Below are 20,444 nucleotides of genomic sequence, written 5' to 3'. Positions count from 1 at the left end.
AGATAGATAGATAGATAGATAGATAGATAGATAGATAGATACCACTGGATGCTACGAGCACCGTAGAGACAACAAAGGATTTGGCATCATCGGCGTTGATCTGAACTTTAGTCAGAAAGTGCTAACAGTCCAAAATAAGTGTCACAGACTTGTCACAGGAGTGTAAGTCTGCATCAAATAGGATCGCTCAACCTGCTTAAGGTCATCACCCATCACGCATGTCTTCAGAAATATAAGTTGTCATTGCATATTCTCTGCACAGGAGCCACCCTGCAGCGAGAACTACAGACATATTTTTACAGATTCAAAGCATTCGCATTTGATGTAAGATTCATCACTTCACATCAGCAATTTCTCATCAAATTTTACCCTACAACTCATTGTTGTATTCTTCTCTGCCCATACACCTACTGAACAAACTGCAGACGATTCAAAATGTTGGGTGGCTTCTTAAATGATCTGCATGCTTTGAAGTCTAACAGATGGTGCCAACACTGTAGAATATCAGATTATGGAATGTTCCGACAGACCATTTGTCCAATATTAGTCAGATTATGTTTGATCTGTTTATCTTTCACCAATAAACACATACTGTAAGCCGTAGATTTTGTTTACACCTCTATTAAGTGTTTAAAATGTTACCTGACCTCTACCACTAATTTCAATCACATTTATTGAGAAGCCTGCCATTCTGTCAATACCACCACTTGAAAATGTATTCCCCCCCCCAAAAAAAGACTCCTCCTTTTCAGATATTTTTCTTCCTCATGCCCGTGTCGCTCTCTTTAAGGACTGTTGGGAAATAAGGACACTATTCTACGGTTTCCATTTGGATCTTACAAGGTCCAACCTCAAAGCATTTGTTTTATAAACAAACAATAGAGGTGGCGACTCCAATAAGGTTATATTTGTTTTTTCTTGTGAAGAGGCAACTTGACTCGCCACTTGTCTTGTCAGCTAATTGTTGATTCTTTTTCTTTTCCTTTTGCCCTCAATTAATTCTGATATCATTCAAAGCACCGTTACTGTGGGCGCCACCAATGACAACGGGTTGAGGACTTCATGAATATTTGAGTGGTGTGTCAGGTCTAAATTGTTGGATCACCAAGTTGTCTTAAGTAGGGTGCAGACAAACATTTGTAAAATCTTAATCATGTTTTTAAAAGCAGGAGACTCCAAATGAGGATAAAAAAAAGGGCATGTTGGAGCTGATCGGTGTCATTATGTATTGTGTGCGATACTAGATAACCAAGAGCGCACGCCAGATGCTTAATAAAATCTCTACAAATGAGATCAAGTATCCTCTCAAAACCACGTGTCTTGTATGACCAAAATTGATCTGTGAGATACAGCATGGTGCACATGCTGGAAAATGAAAAGGGAAAAAAAAGAGTAGAAAACGAAGAAAGTGAAAACATTAGGATATTTGTCAGCTCATCATTTTTGTAAATACCTCAAAACTAATCCCTGCGACAAATTCACCTGTTTTTGTGAAAACACATCACATCGACTGTATATCCGCACGTCTGAAAAAAAAAAAAATTTCGCTGAAGTGGCAACAGTGGAGGGCAATTGCTCACCGAGAGGGAGCGCTGAGGGCAAATGCAGCCATGTCGTTGGAATTTACACAGCTCTTCAAATATGATTTATTATTTATTCTTCGTTGAATGTCAGACACGAGCACCAACAGAAGATGTGTGTTTCTGACCAGTGATTCTTCACTGGTTCACCTTTTCTTTTGACATTCACCTTTATTCTATCCTGTTGAATGAGTTGGCGTTTGATATGTCATACTGGAAAAAACTATTTATAATTTATAGAATTCAAACTATCATAATAGATTTGGTTTTTATACTTTTGGTTATTGTGTTATTTGTACCGATGGAACACCTGTTCGCCGCTTATCACATGCAAAATGACATTGGTAAAGTGCTGCAGGATTATTTTTAAAACGTCACCATTTCAATGACATCAAAGTATAAATAACACTTTCTGACCCTCATTATCTTAAGTGCATCGTTTTCAATTGACATGCATTAAAGCGGAGCACATGGAAACGTTTCACTTCTGACAACATTAAGTGTACACGATGTGTTGTTTGATTTGCAATGATAAAATTATCACACTACTAACCCATCCTAATGTTATTGCTAAAAGACATTGCCACCATGTATAGCACATCTACAGAAAAGCACGTCCACACTGATAAACTGTATGCCCAAGACTCAATGCTCCCCCCCCCGACAGTTGCTTTCATGTTGCTGACATTCACTTGGGTTCTGCGCAACTGTGATCAAATTAGCACTTCAGAAAAAATATTCCTCAGGGTGTTGGCAAGCTCAAAGAATCATCCCAGAGTGTGTTTAATAATTCTCTTATCCAGTCTTGGCTTCGGTTTTTCAAGGTAACCGTTTGCCATTTTTGCACTTTTCAAAGAAGGTAGCTTCTTTCTGTGTGTATTCCTCAGAATAAATCAGCTGTTGAAAGTCTTCATATTTCTTCGATGGGATCTTTACGTTGAATTCAAAAGTTAAGATGCTGTTAGACTTGCCATTCAATATTCGCCATACTCATCCTCGGCAATTCAACTGTGCATCCCAGCCCAGTTGACACCAAGGGCTCTATTTTTCTGAACAGCACAGTCAACTGGGTTCATCTGCGTGGAGGCGAGTTAGACCAGGTGTTCTTAATTTCATAGAGGTGTGCAAGATGATCGTGATTAAAAAGGGTAGTTGGCGGTGTGGTGGGCGTAAACAACATTTATTAACATAATTCGCTGCCAAAGCAGTTCTTCTCATTCCCTTTAAATCATGTACCTTGACACAAGACTCCGTTTGTGACTGGAGCATTGTCTCAGCTCTAGACCAGTGTGCGGACAGCCTACCTAAGTGTCTACTCTCATTAAATCCAGAATGACTTAAATATGTGCGCCAATTTATCTCAGGTTTGTGTTTTCCGAACAACTTGTTTCCTTACACAGTTTTAAGGACCGATTTAGAGAACGCCACATCGAAGTCCACTCCAAAATCAGTCAATGTTTGGGCTCTTCATTCCTTTGGATGGCCAGTGACCTGTTGCTGAGACCAAGCTTTCTGACACAGAGCAGCACATTTCATTGCTGAGTTCTTCCCTTTTTTTCTTTTCTGCCCCAAAGATGTCAATTTTAGGGAATTATAGTCTTGTCCATATACGGGCTCAGCCAGCCCGCGGGCATTCATTGCTCTCAGTTAGTATTGCCAATGCAATTTGGGTCGTTATCACCACCACTTATGAAGACTTGTTCATTCGCTGAGACGAACTAGGCTCAGTGCCACATGGCTTGAAGCGGCCGAAGGGTAAGAATACTGTTGGCAGCCTTGAAGGAAGCAGCTGTGATCCACCCACTCTTTCATCCAGATGTTCGCTCTTTAAGGCTTAGTCTTAATGGAGGAAATCTGAATATGAAATGAATAAAAAGACACTGCTGCATCGAAGTGCAACTATTTTCATTCATTATGCTCCGCCTCATTTTGAGAATCTTTGCTTGGTGTCAGCTGGTTAATTATTTCTTTATGTGTGCTCATACAAAAAAGAAGGAACGGTCATATGACATCCTGTAAACAGACACAAGGCTAAAATAATTACGCTGTGAATTGCAGGTTTAACAAAAGCGTATTCTATAGACTAAAAAAAAAATACACTTGATCATTTAAGAGCTTTGCAGAAATTCTATTTAAGTCAATAATGAGGTGCCATTCTTTTAATTTTTACACTTTCGATACCTTTAAATAACAGCATCAAAATTAGTAGTACAGTACTAGGAGCAACAGTAGCAGTTTATTCAATTAGCTTTCAGTCACACAAAAATCCATTGAGAAATGTTGGCCACATATCTGCCACATGGTCGAGGGGTTCAGATTAGTAATACATTTAACCCTGATTGAACCAAAAAAAAAAGAATGCCGTGTGAATCACATGCAATAGAATGCAACGAGAAAACTGTGTTTCAAATACTGCAATACTGAATATGTGTTTCTGCTAGCCTCACGATAGGTGAATCATGAGCTAAAAGTATCCACGCAGCAGGTCATCTGTCAGGGCGGCTGACAGTACCAGCTGCTCCGTTCTGGTTGCCAGGGGTACGGGCAGGTTAGAGGCTGTGCCTCCCACAGTCACGGTTCTCTTTTCTAGAACGGTGACTGCATATGGAGCCGAGCCTCTTGTGGTGGTGTGCTGGCCCCACAGGACAACATGATAATAGCAGAATGGATCCAAGAAAAGAGGAGGAAAAAAAACAACAACAGAGGGAGAGGAGGAGCAGTTTGCCCTTGCAGCTATTCACGAACATGACTGAGGGTCTGGGGTTCAAAATGGGTCAAGGAGGAAGTATCAGAAACGTAGTCAAGTGCTCCTCATAGCACTGCATTTTGCAAGGGGGAAGAGCATAATGATTCCTGTTGCACGAAGATTGATTTGTATTGTCCCTGTTGTGAGCTGCCTTTGTCTCTTTCTAGCTTCCAAATGCCACACTTGCTTGCTTGCTGAGTTGTGTAAATGGGCCTCATCCAAGCTCCTTTAGCTCAATTATAAATGAAGTTGATGAGACCGGTGAACCAAAGCGGTAAAGCTGCAGGCTGTAAAATGAAAATATTGAGCCAAAAGACGAGGAACTCCACAGTCAGATGATAATTAGTCACTGCGTGCAATGTACGGCCCTTTTCTTGTCACTGCGTGCGGCCCTTTTCTTGTCACGCCTGGGTGTTTAAGCCATTGTTGGTGTAACAATGAGAGATTTGTTAAGACTTCTCAGTCTAACTGATCATCCGCCATGTTTACAAGTGCAGCCAAGACCAAGAATTGCAACATGAAGAGCCAAGAACAGAGATTTGTTTTTGTTTCTTTGAATACACTTATTAGCCTGTAAATTGGGGCGTGAAGGTGGATATGGTTTGAGTAAAGCACAAAACTTAATGAATGTACAGACCTAAACAAGCCGCATGCAAAAACACATTTTATCACAAGATTGCAATCTGCTCCTGTTAATATGTGACGCATAACATCTACACTCTTCAATTTGCGACCCAACCAGTAAATGATTGACATCTAGACCTCATAGTGATACCATGAACAGTGACTAAGTGATATCTCGTGTAATTACAAAATCCAGGCCAGATGCTTTTTGGAGCCCCATAATGTGAACATTCGGGAAAAAAAAAAGTACAAAGCCTCTTTCACACTTGCAAAATAGCCACGCCAGAGATCAGAAAATAAGTCACCTTTGTAGCAACATGGCATCAGAGAATCCAATTAATTATTGTAGATCGGTGCCGTTTGTCAAACAGGAATAATTTCTCTGGACCTAACAGGGTAAGAGTAAATCATAAATTTAAATAGCATTGTATTTGAGTCTGTCCCGTCCAAATGCAGTACTGTACCTTGAAGAGGGCACCAATTTAGGTGTTCTCACACTGAGGCTAATTCGCCAAGATAATTACCTGCCCTGAGACAGTGTGGAAGAACCGACAATTAACTTTGTCCCTCCCTTCAATAAGCTTTCCTAACTACTATTAATTTTATTCCCCTGAAGGTAAAAAAGAAGTGGAAGAATAGCAAGTACCCCTTTCCAAGTAATAACATGGTCAAGTAACTAAAGTGAGACACACAGGGATGGAGTCAACAATGGTATTATAGCGTGCTAGTTTGGCAGCATACGTCAGCATCCTAGCAGTGCTGAGGGCGAGAGGCCAAACAGTCTGCTGTGAGGGAAGCTCAGGCCAAAACTGCAGATGTATCATTAATTTAGGCAAGCTTAAATAGCATTTTTTTTATTTGCCTTCTTCAAAAGAAAAGACTTTGGCTCTAAACAGCTGGCAGGATGAGAATAGAATACCAAAAGGAAACAGTGTTCAAAGGGCATGCTACTCAACCAAGTGGTGGAGAGCTTTTCTGTGATGATGTCCAGCTGGCATCAGGACTCACCTTGACTCAACATGAAATCCACATGATAGCTCAGGTCACACCTAGAAACAGGTTTAGCCACCCCTTTAATGTGCAAGTACAAATAACCGTACAATCTAAGGTAGTAAGCAGGCTGAGGCTTGGAAACGGGTTCTCACACACACACACACACACACACACCACACAAACACACACACACACACTCTAACTAAACCCGCTTCTCGTCTTCAGGCTACTGTAAAATGATGACACACCCGCAACTTCCTGCAAACGCCACCCCGCACCACAAAATCCAAACGGAACAAGTTGTCTGATGTCTACCAGAGAGGAACTAACACACAGCAACTAACCTTAGTGTTTGTTGCTATAAAAAAAAAATTGAGACTCTTTGATTGAGGAAATTGCCACAGACATTTTTTCCCCCCTCCAAGCTACCACCATGCTTTTTGTTCATGTTGTTTTACACATGAGATCCCATACTTGACTCATCATATATGTTATATTTTCTCTTAACGCTCTTTGTTGACACTTTTTGGGAAGACGTGTCCAAAAAAAAAAAAAAAACTAACTAACAAACAAAGGAAATTAGTTAATGAGTTATCCTTTTGATGCTCATTGAAATTAGCTCTCTGAGGGTCCCCACCTATCATGTATGATTTCATGAACAATGTTTTGCACAAGAGAAAATTGGAGTTATATTGAATTGTACAACCTCACTGGCCTTCTAGCTTTGAGGTCTCACTGTAATTTAACTAGGCATGTGAATTAAATTTTACTTCACCATGAGATTCAGTACGGAGCCCCTAAGGGGACATGGAAGGAAAAAAAAAACTTTGCGAGATCTCGCAAAGTAATGCGAGATCTCGCAAAGTAATGCGAGATCTCGCAAAGAAGGATTGCGAGATCTCGCATTACTTTGCGAGATCTCGCAAAGAAGGATTGCGAGATCTCGCAATACTTTATTTATTTATTTATTTTTAATGGTCGTTGACTTACTTCCGGGTCATCGTACGTGCTTCCGGGTCATCGTACGTGCTTTCGGGTCATCGTACGTGTAAACGCTACGGAGCCCCTAAGGGGACATGGAAGGAAAAAAAAAACTTTGCGAGATAAGTATTGCGAGATCTCGCAATCCTTCTTTGCGAGATCTCGCAAAGTAATGCGAGATCTCGCAATCCTTCTTTGCGAGATCTCGCATTACTTTGCGAGATCTCGCATTACTTTGCGAGATCTCGCAAAGTTTTTTTTTTCCTTCCATGTCCCCTTAGGGGCTCCGTAATTCAGTCACTGCCGCGATCAATACAAAAGACTGGGGAGTAAATTTGTCTTTCATTCTCAAAGTATTTTGCAATACGTCTTAACACAAAAGGACAGTTGCCAATTACTGAGCAAAGCGTGCAGGTCGACTATTGTTACATGGTGTCATGGTCAAACTGCCTCTTTCCAGAATATTTCCAAGTTTCAACTGGCAAAGATAATCAACCTTCAGTTTGAACAAAGCAATGTTTTATGCGATATGTTTGTTTTACCATCGCTTTAAGATGCACATTTAGAATACTGACATGACATGACGTAATTCTTTCCAAAACTTACTACGGATGATGTAAATGATTATTTTGCTCACGATGTTCCAATTGACAAGTGTGTTGCTTTGCACCTTGTCTAAAGGCGCTAACTGTGAACGCACTGAGCCGTGTGCACAAAGGTCATCTGCTGACAGCGTCCAAATCACCAAAAGGTCAGACTCTTTGTGCCATTTGGAAAAGAGGCGGCGTGATACTGAGCTGCCAATACACGTCCTGCTTGTCTTTCTCATCACTGTGCTAAAACCACACTTTGTTTGCTAAACAGATCACAGAGACCAAATCACAAATAACGTGAGAGTCTGGGTGTCTGAGGGTGATACAACGACGGCATGGTAGAACTAGTGGTTAGCATGGTAGAGCTAGTGGTTAGTATGTTTGCCTTATAGTTCTAAGTTGCGAGAACGAATCCAAGATGGCCTTCCGATGTGAAGTTTGCTTGTGTGGGTTTTCTTCTGACTTCTTCCCGCATTTCAACAACAGTAGGCCCATTGGCGTCCAAAGGTGTGAATGTGATTTTGAATCGCTGTTTGTCTATATGTGCCGTGTGATTTACTGGTGACGTCTGGGGTATACCCAGATGGTATAGGAGCCAGCTCACTCTTGACGTCAAGTGCTGTAGAAAATGGATGGATGAATGGTTGGATGGACATACATTACTTTAAAACTGACCCATTATAACCCAGATGCAAAGATCAAGTTGGACTTAGAATATTTGAGTGACAAAATTCAGGTTTAAGCAGTGGAAGCGTCAGTCCAGTTTCACTCAACTAACTGCATATATTATGTTTAGTATCTGCATTATTTATTGCCAATATCTGTATTGTTGATGCCCAATGTTGACACTTGCCGTGTGTGTGTGGGTCTGTGTGGGTGTGTGTGATGTGACAAAGGCATGAATTACTGTCTCAAAGTGTTCATGTGAGAGAGGTTTTATTTTGGCGAGCTGTCTAAGGTGAAAGAAGCTGGATTTAACAACAGCACCAATTTGCCGATCGAGTTTAAAATCACTGTCCAGTTTAAGGCCCAAATTTGAGACTGTTGACTTAAGATAAGGAGACAGGGGGCCCAAGTCTACAGGATGGAATGTATAAGGGCCACTGGGACCAAACAATATCACCTCTGTCTTCTTTTCGTTGAATTTGAAGAAATTTTGTGCCATCCAGGTTGATTTCTTCCAGACAGGATAGGAGTGGCCTTAATGAGAAGGCGACTTTCTTGCTCAGTGGGACATAGATCTGGCAGTCATCTGCATAGCAGTGGAAGGTTGTATAAATGGTTGCAGCAATAGTTTCTTATTACTGTAATTAACATCAGCAAACACCTTGAACTCATTTTATCAATTTTCTAAGCTACTTATCCTGTTTCGTGCTGCAGGGAGCTGAAGCCAACCCCAGCTGACATCAGGCAAAAGATGGACAACACCCAGGACTAGTAGCCATTTAATCAAAGGGCATACTGTATTTAGACTGACCAGCATTCAGGCGCAGATTCACACTGTAACTGAGTGGGCTTTTAACTATCGTTAGTAAACCACTACACCGTCCGTAAGTCTAAGAGCCATCTTTTTAGATGGAATACATGGTCCAAGAATTTCTGACTAACAAACACAGCAGCTGCTTTTCACACAAAACACACGCCTCCACATGATCACAATTGTTTGCATTTACTTGAAACAAAATATATAAGAATCACCTTGGGCAATGAGTCACCAAGTCAAGAGATGATTGTAAGTATATGGTCAGATGTAACAAACTAGACATGCATACATACCATCTGTACAATTAGTCATCGTAGTTTAAATCCAGCACGAGACAGGATTAACTTAATGAAGCCATAATGTTTATATTCATGTTACTACTTCATCATACCATAATTTCTAACAGTCAGACAAATGTAAAAAAAAAACACCATCTTGAACCATCTTTAATTCAGGATTGTCTTAAATTATTTTGGAGTTTCGCTATTGATTTACCAGAGCAGTAGACCTGCTTGATAAGTTGCACATTGTCTCACAGTTGTCACTGGGAGGTACAACCGCACAGCGGTTCACTTACATTACGGAATGTCCTTCCATACTTATTTGTCATGTCTTTGTTTATGATGTTTATGATGATACTAGTGCAGTGTGTTCTACCGTAGACAGATTTCTTGTGTGTTCTACATACTTGGCCAATAAAGATGATTCTGATTTTTCTGACTTAGCTCATCAGTTTGTGTATTTGCAGTTTTTTTATTGAGTACAATAAATCCTGTCTCTCAGGTCGGAAATATCTACCAAAATAGTTTCCTATTTGTAAACACCGTAAAGAATTCCCAAGTTACTTTCAATACCTCAAGATCCGTCTACCAGTGCAAATCGCAATTCCGAACACATCACATGAGATTTTTTTTTTCTTCCTGGAGCAAAAAATATGAGGAGCAAAATACATTAGACCAGCAGCATGGCTGTGTCGTTAAAAGGACTGTGTGAAAATCCCAGCAAAGGTTTTGTGTGTCTGTCAACTCATATCTGAAGAACCAATCCTGTCAGCTGTTGTGGGGCTGCTTTGAGCCATCTCCATATCATTAGCACGCCGCAGCAGTGGTTTGAAACCAGACGCCAGGTGCTCTACTGCAGATTGGAAAGCTATGCTGATCAAATTAGTTCTTCCTAACAGCACATCTGGGTGTTTACCTTAGCAGATCTGTACTGAGGAAGATTTAAATTCAACATCGTCGACACCCTAAATTCCGTGTGCAAAAGTCACCACTAACTCATATTAAACACGACTGTTCATAGCAGTCACATTATAGCAGAAGGCCACACTTTCTTCTCCCCGCCCACTTCGTCCAACTCCCATACAAAATGACTTTTGTGAAATAAAATGTGATTGTTTTGTGGTCCTGAGAAACCATTTTTTTCACTGTCCTTCACTCCTCAACTCTTCATTCATAGTAATACAGCAATGATCTGTTAATATCCGGAGCCCATTCAGGTTTAAGCAAGCATCAATCTCTCATTATCTTCTCCGCGGGGAGTCAGTCACATTCATCTGTCTTAAGATCCGCACGCTTGTTTTGTTTCTTTGATACAGACTTTTCCACTTTTCCCCACTTTTTACATCACCACATCATGGACACATGCTTCATTTAACTCAAATATTTAATTGGTGTAGCTGTAGTGGTCATTCTTGCCTTCCTTCCTTCATTTGCAGGATGAAATTGCAGGAGGTGAAGGCAACATTCTCCTCAAAGCTCTCTACAATAAATATATCACTGGTGTCGGGCCAACAGGAGACCCCAAAAATGGCTTGTTTGTTCAACCATGAACATTACATCAGCAAAGAGCCATTTTCAACATTTTAGATTGGTCAATCATTTGTATAAATAACTATGACCCGACAGCACAGCTTCCACTTGAGCGCCTGGTGGCCACCAAGGTAGTCACTTGAATTGTTATTGTTGCTCCTTGAGTGGAAGTGGTACAACAAGGCATCTAATGCCTCTTTGGAGAATCGTCGCTGCAATCTTTGGTTTCTGCACAGGCTGTCTTGATAATCATGACCGAATTGATAAGTTGGCATCTGTAACAATCAGGGGTGTGGTGGCCATCTGGAATTTCAGGAGAATTTCAAGATTTTGCCAAACAGCTGGTCAAAACCCACAACCACCTTATTGATGATTACGTTTTGGCATGCGACCGCCGCCGTCGACAACATAATACCCCAGACTTTGAGTCTCACCCTTTCACAACCCAGGCTTCTCTCCTCTCAAGAGAGCTCCTGCCAGTGACTCATGGCCAAAAACTGTGCGGCTCTTGAACAACCAGGGTTGATAACTATGCTTCAAATAAGAGACTCCCTTTATCTAGAACTTTTCAACCTTCTGCAGTCTACATCAACAGATCTTTCAAGAATGATCAATATGACATTTAAATATTGTCATATTTGGGAAACGTTAGAATACAAACCCCCAGGTGGAGAGAAGCTGCACATGAATCAATACCAAACGTCATTAAGAAACCATAAAGAAAGTGACAATATTGATCTGTCATCTGACACATTTGCATGTATTTTGGGGTGATGGCTCAAGAACATCTCTTAATCTTGCTGGGACCATTACGTGTCAAGATGCATTTTTATCCTCTCCTCTCGAAATTATGTTCATAGGCTTGGAGAAATGACAGCTGTATCAATTATGCATAGAGTGAGGTCTGTGCGAAAGGCATCAATGCAAAGCAGGTTTAGCCCATGCACAGCAAAGTGGAACGACTCGAAATGATCATTTTCGAGTATTGACTTCAGGCTCCGGGGAAGAAAAAAACTGTCTGGAATCATGGAAGAAGGTACAGACGGCACACTTACAATCTGATGTTTTGGGATTTTTGTCCATTCATGCTGACAAATATTTGTTTTAGTACATCCCAATATTGCTTGATGGCTTTGAGGTCAGGCTCTTCCACACTAGTCTCAATCTCGACCAGGGGTAGGGACCTACAGTTTCTCGAGAGCCATACCCGGCCTGTTTTAGATCTCTCTCTACTTCAACACAACTGATTCAAAGGATCAAGCTCATCAGTTCTGTAGAGGCCTGAAAGAGACTGGAGTACAGCCAAACTGTCACACAAAGAGGCCTTTCCTAGACTTAGAAGCATAACACTTAAAACCGTAAATAGAGAAGTTGTATGACCGGTATACTTTCCATCTCCATTTTTTTTCTTTGAAACCAGTTGTAGTTGGTCTCACAGTGCGTTTTTTTGTGTGCATGGAATAAGACCAGACCTCACACTACTAGACTAGAAGGAGATACCTAAAAGACTCCATGCAATGAGACCTGCAAGAGTCACTGAATTGAGAGCAAACATTGAACGTGAACGTATGTAACATAATGGATGCTATTCCATCACTTGGCTTTGTCAGTAGGGCCTGGACTCTGCAGAATGGACTTCAGCTTGAGAACAGGCGGAGACAAAACAATGGAACAATATTTGAAAATTCTTTCACATGGTGAAAATTGAACACATTATAATGAACATCTAGTTTTGTAATTACTTAAAGTGTGTAAACATTTTTGGGACACCCTGTTTTACCATCCATTTTCAACACCAGATTTACCAGAAGTGCGTTAGTGAAATCAACTGTATATCATAACAAACAGCATAGGATTAGCCACGTTTTATCCAAGTCTAGCGGCATAGAAAGAAAGCCCCAGTTCAATGAGGAGCTTTGAAAAATCTGTAGTTTATAGACTCGTCTACATCAATACTTAATTGTCAGAAGTACTGTAACCCTGATGTATCCCATTTCAATGATACAATAGTTACCATGGAAACAAGCTGGATTCATCTCGCTGCATCCAGCCGTCGATTCATCTATTAAAGTTTCATGCAGACATCAATCAATAAGTAATATCGACACTGTGGACAGAGGTGAGTCAGAGCTTTGGGAGAAACGTGGGCGTGTTAGGTAGCAATATCTTGCGGGACGTTGGTCTTACTTTGAATCTTCTTCTATAGTCCAAAATGCCCTCCTCCTAATCCTTTCTCTTTGTATCACAGTGAACGTTATAATCACGTTCCATTCACAGGAGGCTCTTTCTCATGTCAACAGCGCCACCATCAGCACAAAGATAGCATTCTATTGTCGAGAGTCCCAAGACACTCGTGACAAAATACAGTGCCAGTATACTGTGTGCGCTATAAATTTACAAACTGTCTCTCTATAAAGTCAGATGAGGGGATGTACATTTATTTTTGGATTTATTAGTACAGTATTACCATGATGATGACAACGATGAGTAGTAGTAGTAGTAGTAGACGTAGTTGTGGCGTATTTGTATTGTCTATGACAACAGTGCACTTCTACATCATTGCAAACTCACTAAAAATAATAAACATTGTCGAGATAACACCTGTATAATGTCAAAGCAAACGTCAGCATTACTACATTTTTACACGGCTCCCCATACATAACCTGTCAGTTATTCTAATGTTAGTTTACTAAAGGTATTCGAGCAAAAGGCATCAGAACAATTTTTAAAGTCGTAAACAGTGATTAAATTTATGAAAGCCATCGTCCACTGCTCACATTTTAATGTTTCGCTTTTATTTTATTGTTAATGTAATCTTTGTTACGTGTTGTCCCGTTTTGCAGCTCTGGAGAAGAAACTTGTTTGCACTGAATTGGATGTCCTGGCGGCGGGATGCTACCACAGGATGTCGCTGCCGTTATTTTAACACGGGTAAAACAAGAAAAAGCAGCCGGAAAAGGACGTGGCAAGCGAACAGTTTACTTCCTGTAATATGCTGCTGTGTTGACATCACGAATAATCAAAATAATTCCCAAACGGATATCAACCCGGATCTCTTTGAAACAGCTGAGGTTGGTGCGAGGAACACACGGGAGGAGTACATGAGGAGCGCACAGGGAGATGACGCCTGGGCTTGTGTTGGTGATGTTTGGTGGACTTCTGGAGCTCTGCATCGGCGTCATAGCACACGGAGACGGCCAGCCCTCCTTCACTGATGAAATTCCTTTTAAAATTACATGGCCTGGTGCTGAATTCACACTGGTATGATTCCCTTGGTTTCGATTCTTAAGTGCTATTCTAAACATGACAACGTGCTTTAACAATAAATCGATATATGTGTTTCAGCCCACTTCGGGGGGACTTTACAATGAAGACAACTTTGTCATTATGACCACTGTAGAGAAGGAGAAGTACAAATGCCTCCTACCTTCGCTGACCTCTGGAGAAGAGGTAATGGTTGCATTAACCACTTTGGTTCTCTAAGACAAAACCTCCGTTCGCCGGCAGCAGTCGGTTATGGTTAAAACGAAAATCATTAGAAACAAAACAATAGTGTGTTGCAGAAGGGGTTTAAACATATCAGCAGGCCACATTTGTTAAGTACCGTTCAATTGAATGTAAATTAACTGCATTTACGGTGTACAGTACATAAAACGTTGTATAAGTGCACTTCGATTACCATTTAAAGTGACTTATAATCTTAATATATGCAGTTTTACTGAAATGTGTCTGTCTGAGAAATATAATTGTTCTACACCTGTATATTTTAATGTTGATCATAATGGGACTTGCAGTATATTTTGAAAGGTTATACTTTGTGTAAAAAGTTTGAGAGTTTGAGAACCAGTGTAGTTCATCCACATGCCAGTTCAAGTCAAATCAAGGTGAGAAAGTCATGGCTGGCCTCTTTTCTAGTTTTTTTTGATTATGTGATCTTCCCAATTAGAGCTGGTGGCCACTTACATAAAATTTCAGCCTTTTACTGGCAGAAAACAAGATTCTGTTTAATTCTGATTCCCAAAACACAATATTAATTACGATATTGTGTTTAGACTAGTGGGTCATATTGAAAATATATGATTTCAAATACTTTTTTTTTGACTTGATGGGCCTCCTTTGTGAAATGTAACCTTTTTTGGCTCATTCTTCTTTACTGACCTCAGGATGATGACAAGGAGTACAGTGGACCAAGCCCATCTGAATTTCTGGAGCCTCTGTTCAAACGAAGCAGCTGCTCGTACAGAGTACCGTAATCTTAGTCATCCCGTCACTTTTTTGTCTGACTACACCAGCAGAGTGTGCTAGAATAGTGGAGTGTAATTAAAAGCCTTTTTCCTCTTGTGCTGGCAGATTGAATCCTACTGGACCTATGAAGTATGCCATGGAAAACATGTAAGACAGTATCATGAAGAGAAGGAGACTGGTCAGGTTGGTGTTCTGAGAAGAAGCTGAACACAAAGCTACCACCGTTTTGAGAGTATAGTGACGATAATACATGTACTGATAATGTGTGTATCCACAGAAAATAAGTGTTCAGGAGTACTTCTTGGGAAATTTAGCAGGGAAGAGAAAAAGTAAAGAAATGGGTATGTTTTATTTTCATCCTCCCACAGGCTTTGAAAATGGGTGTACACTGGGAAAAAATAATCTGTATCATTTGGATCTTCCCCAGACTGTGCATTTGCTGCAATTTGAAAGTGCAATTTGTTTGAAATCGAATCATCCATCTATTTTTTAATCTGCTTATCCTCACGAGGGTCACTGGTGTGCTTGAGCCTGTCCCAGCCGTCTTCAGGCAATAGGCAGGGTAGACTCTGAACTGGTTGCCAGCCAATTGCAGGGCACACATAGACGAACAACCATTCAGTCACAGTCACACCTAGGGACAATTTTGAGTGTTCAATCAGCCTGTCATGCAAGTTTTTGGAATGTGGGAGGAAACTGGAGTACCTGGAGAAAACACGCCGGCACGGGGAGAACATGCAAACTTGACACAGAAGGGGGAGCCAGAATCAAACCCAGTACCTCTGCACTGTGATGCAGACGTGGTAGCCAGTTGTCCACTGTGCCGCCAAATTCAAATAAATAATTTGATATGTTGAAGTAAGATCTTATTACAGTAACCTCTTCCTTTGGATCCAGACAACATTCTGTCTCAATAATATTTGACCTGTACTCAGTGATGAAAATGGATTCACATGTACTCAGAGCCTCAGGTAGGAACCAATCACGGCCCATCTGGCGTTTGTCAATCTGAGCCGTGATTGATAATGAAGTTATCCAATTCATGCTTGACAAAATATAAACTTTTTTCTGCTGAAAATTGCCAAGTAGGTATTTTACTTCCTGAAGGGAAACTCATTTCTTCCTATGCTTTTTTTGTTATAACTTTTTAAGGTGCGTAATGGGATGAGTTATCTGTGTATTCGTATTAATTGAGGCATCATTTATGTTGTATTCTGCTAATCTAAAGCTTTGTATTTCGTACGTCAGCGGAAGTTGAAGAGACAGACACAACCCCATCAGCATCCGAAACAGAAGTAAGCTTCACAAATTGGACAGCCCACTGCATTTGCCACTATAAATATGACACACATTGTACATGTTGTCTTATAGGTGCCGTCTAAGAATATAGAAGGTCAGCTGACTCCATATTACTCACTGGAGATGGGAAACGGCACACCTTGTGAGCTGAAGCAGAACGAGCCGCGCTCCACCTCCGTGCTGTACGTGTGTCACCCGGAGGCCAAGCATGAGATCCTGTCGATCGCCGAGGTCACCACCTGCGAATATGAGGTGGTGGTGCTGACCCCTTTGCTTTGTGCACACCCGAAATACAGGTAGAAATTTGCAGAACTGCTCTTCATCATCTTACATAACAGGCGTGGCAGATTAAAGGTGACCCTCCTCCCTTTTTGTGCAGGTTCAAATCGTCCCCAGTTAACGCCATCTTCTGCCAGGCGCTCGCCGGCTCACCGCTGCGACCTCAGCGACTCGCCCAGATGGATAAGAAGCAAGAGGAGCAGCTCAAGCCTCCTTTCAGCACCACTGCAGAGCACAGAGAGGTCGGCTATTCGCCAGTCTTGTACCTGTACCTGAAAGCCTGAAAGTAACTGGCATTTGCTGTATTTAAAAAAATATATATATTTTTATATTAAATACGTTGGAAGCCAATGTATTTTGCTGTGACAAAGAATGGTAAACGTAATGTCTTTACTGACCGCTTTGTGCGATGGTTACAGGAGGAAGCTACACCAACAAGAGGGGGAGCCTTCACTCCCACACACCAACCAGTTCTGGTGGACGAGCACGCCCAGCTGGCTATAGGCACCACTCACATATCACGGCTGACAGATGAGCAGCTCGTCAAGGACTTCCTTAGCGGCTCCTACTGTTTACACGGGGTGAGGCCTCGTCAAGTGCACCTGGAGGAATTTTTAGTGGCCACACTGGAGAGGTCAGATGCTTAGATGATGTGGTTTTTCAGGGGGTCGGATGGTGGAAATACGAATTCTGTTATGGAAAACACGTCCATCAGTACCATGAGGTGAGGCATGCTTTTGCTAGTCTGAAGTGTGTCTTTTGGGGGTAGGCTGCTTTAATTTCCACAATTAAAAACACACACAATTGTTTAATTGAAATCTGATTGAAGTCCGTCGGTGTGATTGTGCCCTGCAATTGGCTGGCCACCAGTCAGGGTCACCTGCTACCATCGAGGACAAGTAATACAGAACTGAATGGATGATGTCATAAAGGAAATCATAATTAAAAAAATATTCAAAGACAATACATGTCATTAAAGGAGAAAAGCCATTTGTATGGTCAAAGTTGTATTTTCAGGAGGTATGTCGGGATGCAACCAGCCCCACTTTACACAACCGCCCTTAATCAATGTGAATTCTACCGTCTTCGATGAAGCACATTCATCCGATAGTTGCGTTCCTTTGCTGTTTAAGGATAAGGAGCAAGCCAAGAACATTGTGGTAGTTGGGAACTGGAATGCCGAGGAACACATCGAGTGGTCCAAGAAGAACGTTGCTCGATCTTACCAGTTAAAAGACAGTGGAGTGCAGAAAGTCAAGTACGCAGTTATTCAACACTGATCAGCAATCAAAACCAAGCCCTTTTATCCATGTTTACCTTTTTTTTATACCTCTGTGCAGGCTGGTCTCCCATTTCTACAGCCATGGCGACGTGTGTGATCTGACTGGAAAACCTCGCCAAGTCGTTGTCAAATTAAAGTATGTGAACAGTTTTCAAGATTTCCCATGATAAATTATTGGTCGTTTGGATCGTCAATTTCACTTAAATATATAGCAGACAAACGGTGATATTTGAGAAGTAAAATGAAGTTTGTAGGATTTACAGAAAGTAATAATAATAATGCATTTTATTTAAAAGCGCCTTTCATGCCACTCAAGGACACTGTACAAACAATAAGAAAATACAATGTAAAAAATTGTAAACAAGATGTTATATAAAAACAGGACATAAAAACATAGGAAATGGAAGAGCTATGTGTTGTAGGCAATTCTGAACAGGTGTGTTTTTAGTCAGGACTTGAAAGTGGAAAGAGGTGTCCAGTTTGAGGTCTGGAGGTAGGTTGTTCCAGAGCTTTGGAGCAGCGTGACTGAAGGCTCTGGCTCCCATGGTGATCAGTCGGGCAGGGGGCACTGACAGGCGCAGGGAGGACGAGGATCTGAGGGAGCGAGAGGGGATATGCACCTGGAGAAGGTCAGATAGGTAAGGAGGGGCCTGGTTGTGGATGGCCATATATGCAAATAGTTTGTAGTTGATTCGATGTTGAACAGGGAGCCAGTGGAGCTGTTGGAGAACGGGGGTGATGTGCTGGTGGGAAGATGTTTTTGTGATGATACGAGCAGAGGCGTTCTGAACCAGCTGGATTTTATGAAGGGACGAAAAGTGTGCAATCATTTCTGTAAACCCTATAAACTTCGTTTCACTTCTCAAATATGTGTGTCTTTATATCAAAAAGTGGCGGCCCGGTAGTTGACTGTTAGCGCATCAGCCTCACGGCGCAGAAGGTGCAGGATTCGATTACGGGTCTGGCTTTTCTCTGTGGAGTTTGCATGTTCTCCCCGTGCCGGCGTGTGTTTACTCCAGGTACTCCAGTTTCCTCCCGCATTTCAAAAATGTGCGTGGCAGGTTAAAGGAGCGCTCTAAATTGTCCCTAGGTATGAGTGTGAGCGCGAATGGTTGTATATCTGTGTGCCCTGCGATTGGCTGGCAACCGGTTCAGTGTGTCCCCGCCTACTGTCCGAAGCCAGCTGGGATAGGCTTCAGCACACCACCGAATCATTTGCAAGATTCTCCTTTCTAAACCATTGGCTATTTGGATCAGGTTATTCAAACAAAAAATGATTTATAAAGGAAAATCTTAAAAATGATCAAGAGTGGCCAAACGTTTTCATACCATTGCATCATGAGTCGATGGAATAAGAACCAGATGTTTCCTTACTGACTCCTTGTTCTTGCATCAGATGTAAAGAGTCTGAGTCTCCCCATGCGGTCACTGTCTATATGCTAGAACCTCAGACTTGTCAATACATCCTCGGGGTAAGTGAAGTCATCAAGCAGTTAATCACTTCTGGAACCACATTAAAGCCCATGTTCTTGTCTCAGGTTGAATCTTCAGTCATTTGCAGCATTCTTGACTCAGCAGATGAACAAGGACTTCTGTCCATTTCAAGCTAAACGACCCAAAGATGAGAACAACAGGACAAGTTCAAGTGATACAGCGGCGAAAGAGATGACGTGCTGACAAATCGTCATGATGCAACACTTATGACAAACAAAGGTTCAAATTGTGGTGATCTTAAGGCTGGACTTGAGGTTGCTGAGGAGCAGCAGAGACGATCCAGATGTCCTGATCTGAGCAGTGGATCAAATCACATGACTGCCTCACCCAGCCAGGTTGTAGCTTCAATAAATTACTTTAGGAGAATAGATTTACTCTTCAAATTTCATATCTGCTTCAAAGGTTTTATAATATACAAGATCATGATTCACTGTGTGTGCTGGAGGAAAGATCGCAAATGGTTGCCGGATACTTTGTGCTAGTATTCTTTTTTAATATTTTTTTGCAAAAGTGAGAAGGTGTGCTTTATTCATGATATGAAGGGTGATTGTAACTTATGCATCAGTGAGTGTTTTGAAATGACAAATGCAAGTTTGATTAAAATTTCTTTGTCACTTTATAGTGTATTCTGAATCTTGTTGCAACATATTTATATACCGCGGCTAAGATGAACGGCTCACAAGGAACTTGATCCCTGTCATATTAAAGTTACAGGGGCAAAAATACTAATAAAACGTGACGTATATGATTGGGAGTCCCAAAAAGAAGTAAGCGGATGTGCAATTGAGTGGGATGTCGCTTTCTCGCCTGCTTTGCAATTTTGTTTTTCCCCTTCAAATAAGCGCCTACGCAAATACTGAATCGGAATACCTGTACTAAATTTGGCCTGAACAGATCACTTCCCTCGACACGAAATGTAACTGATGTTCCTGCATTGATGCAGTAATATTTAATACCGCTGCGGGGCACTGTTATTCATGCTCATACTGAAACGTGTTCTGAAATGCTTTAATTGCGTGGTAACAGCACTGTTT

The 20,444-nt window shown here is 41.3% G+C and overlaps 2 protein-coding genes across 2 annotated transcripts in view; one reads left to right on the top strand and one right to left on the bottom strand.

Moving 5' to 3' along the window:
* psme4a (proteasome activator subunit 4a) overlaps positions 1–20,444 on the bottom strand; it is a 415,963-nt gene that overhangs the window by 367,128 nt on the left and 28,391 nt on the right. The gene's annotated exons all lie outside the window — the stretch shown is intronic.
* erlec1 (endoplasmic reticulum lectin 1) lies at positions 13,760–20,029 on the top strand. Its single transcript, XM_052080139.1, has 14 exons — positions 13,760–14,072; positions 14,157–14,261; positions 14,975–15,055; positions 15,162–15,239; positions 15,334–15,397; positions 16,305–16,351; positions 16,428–16,651; positions 16,735–16,876; positions 17,054–17,215; positions 17,299–17,358; positions 17,768–17,892; positions 17,975–18,052; positions 19,313–19,388; positions 19,455–20,029. Exons 1-14 carry the CDS (start codon positions 13,932–13,934, stop codon positions 19,524–19,526), a joined length of 1,455 nt encoding a protein of 484 aa, XP_051936099.1. The 5' UTR covers positions 13,760–13,931; the 3' UTR covers positions 19,527–20,029.

Source organism: Hippocampus zosterae, chromosome 11 (genome assembly GCF_025434085.1).
Source record: "Hippocampus zosterae strain Florida chromosome 11, ASM2543408v3, whole genome shotgun sequence".
Lineage (NCBI taxonomy): Eukaryota > Metazoa > Chordata > Actinopteri > Syngnathiformes > Syngnathidae > Hippocampus > Hippocampus zosterae.
The sequence above is the reverse complement of the archived record's forward strand: the minus strand, read 5'-3'. Positions and strand labels throughout refer to the sequence as shown.

Coding starts and splice junctions, on each gene's coding strand:
- erlec1 (XM_052080139.1), top strand. CDS start 13,932: ATGACGCCTGGGCTTGTGTTGGTGATGTTTGGTGGACTTCTGGAGCTC. Junction 15,056..15,161: donor GAAGCAGCTGCTCGTACAGA/GTACCGTAATCT, acceptor TTGTGCTGGCAG/ATTGAATCCTACTGGACCTA. Junction 17,893..17,974: donor AGTGGAGTGCAGAAAGTCAA/GTACGCAGTTAT, acceptor ACCTCTGTGCAG/GCTGGTCTCCCATTTCTACA.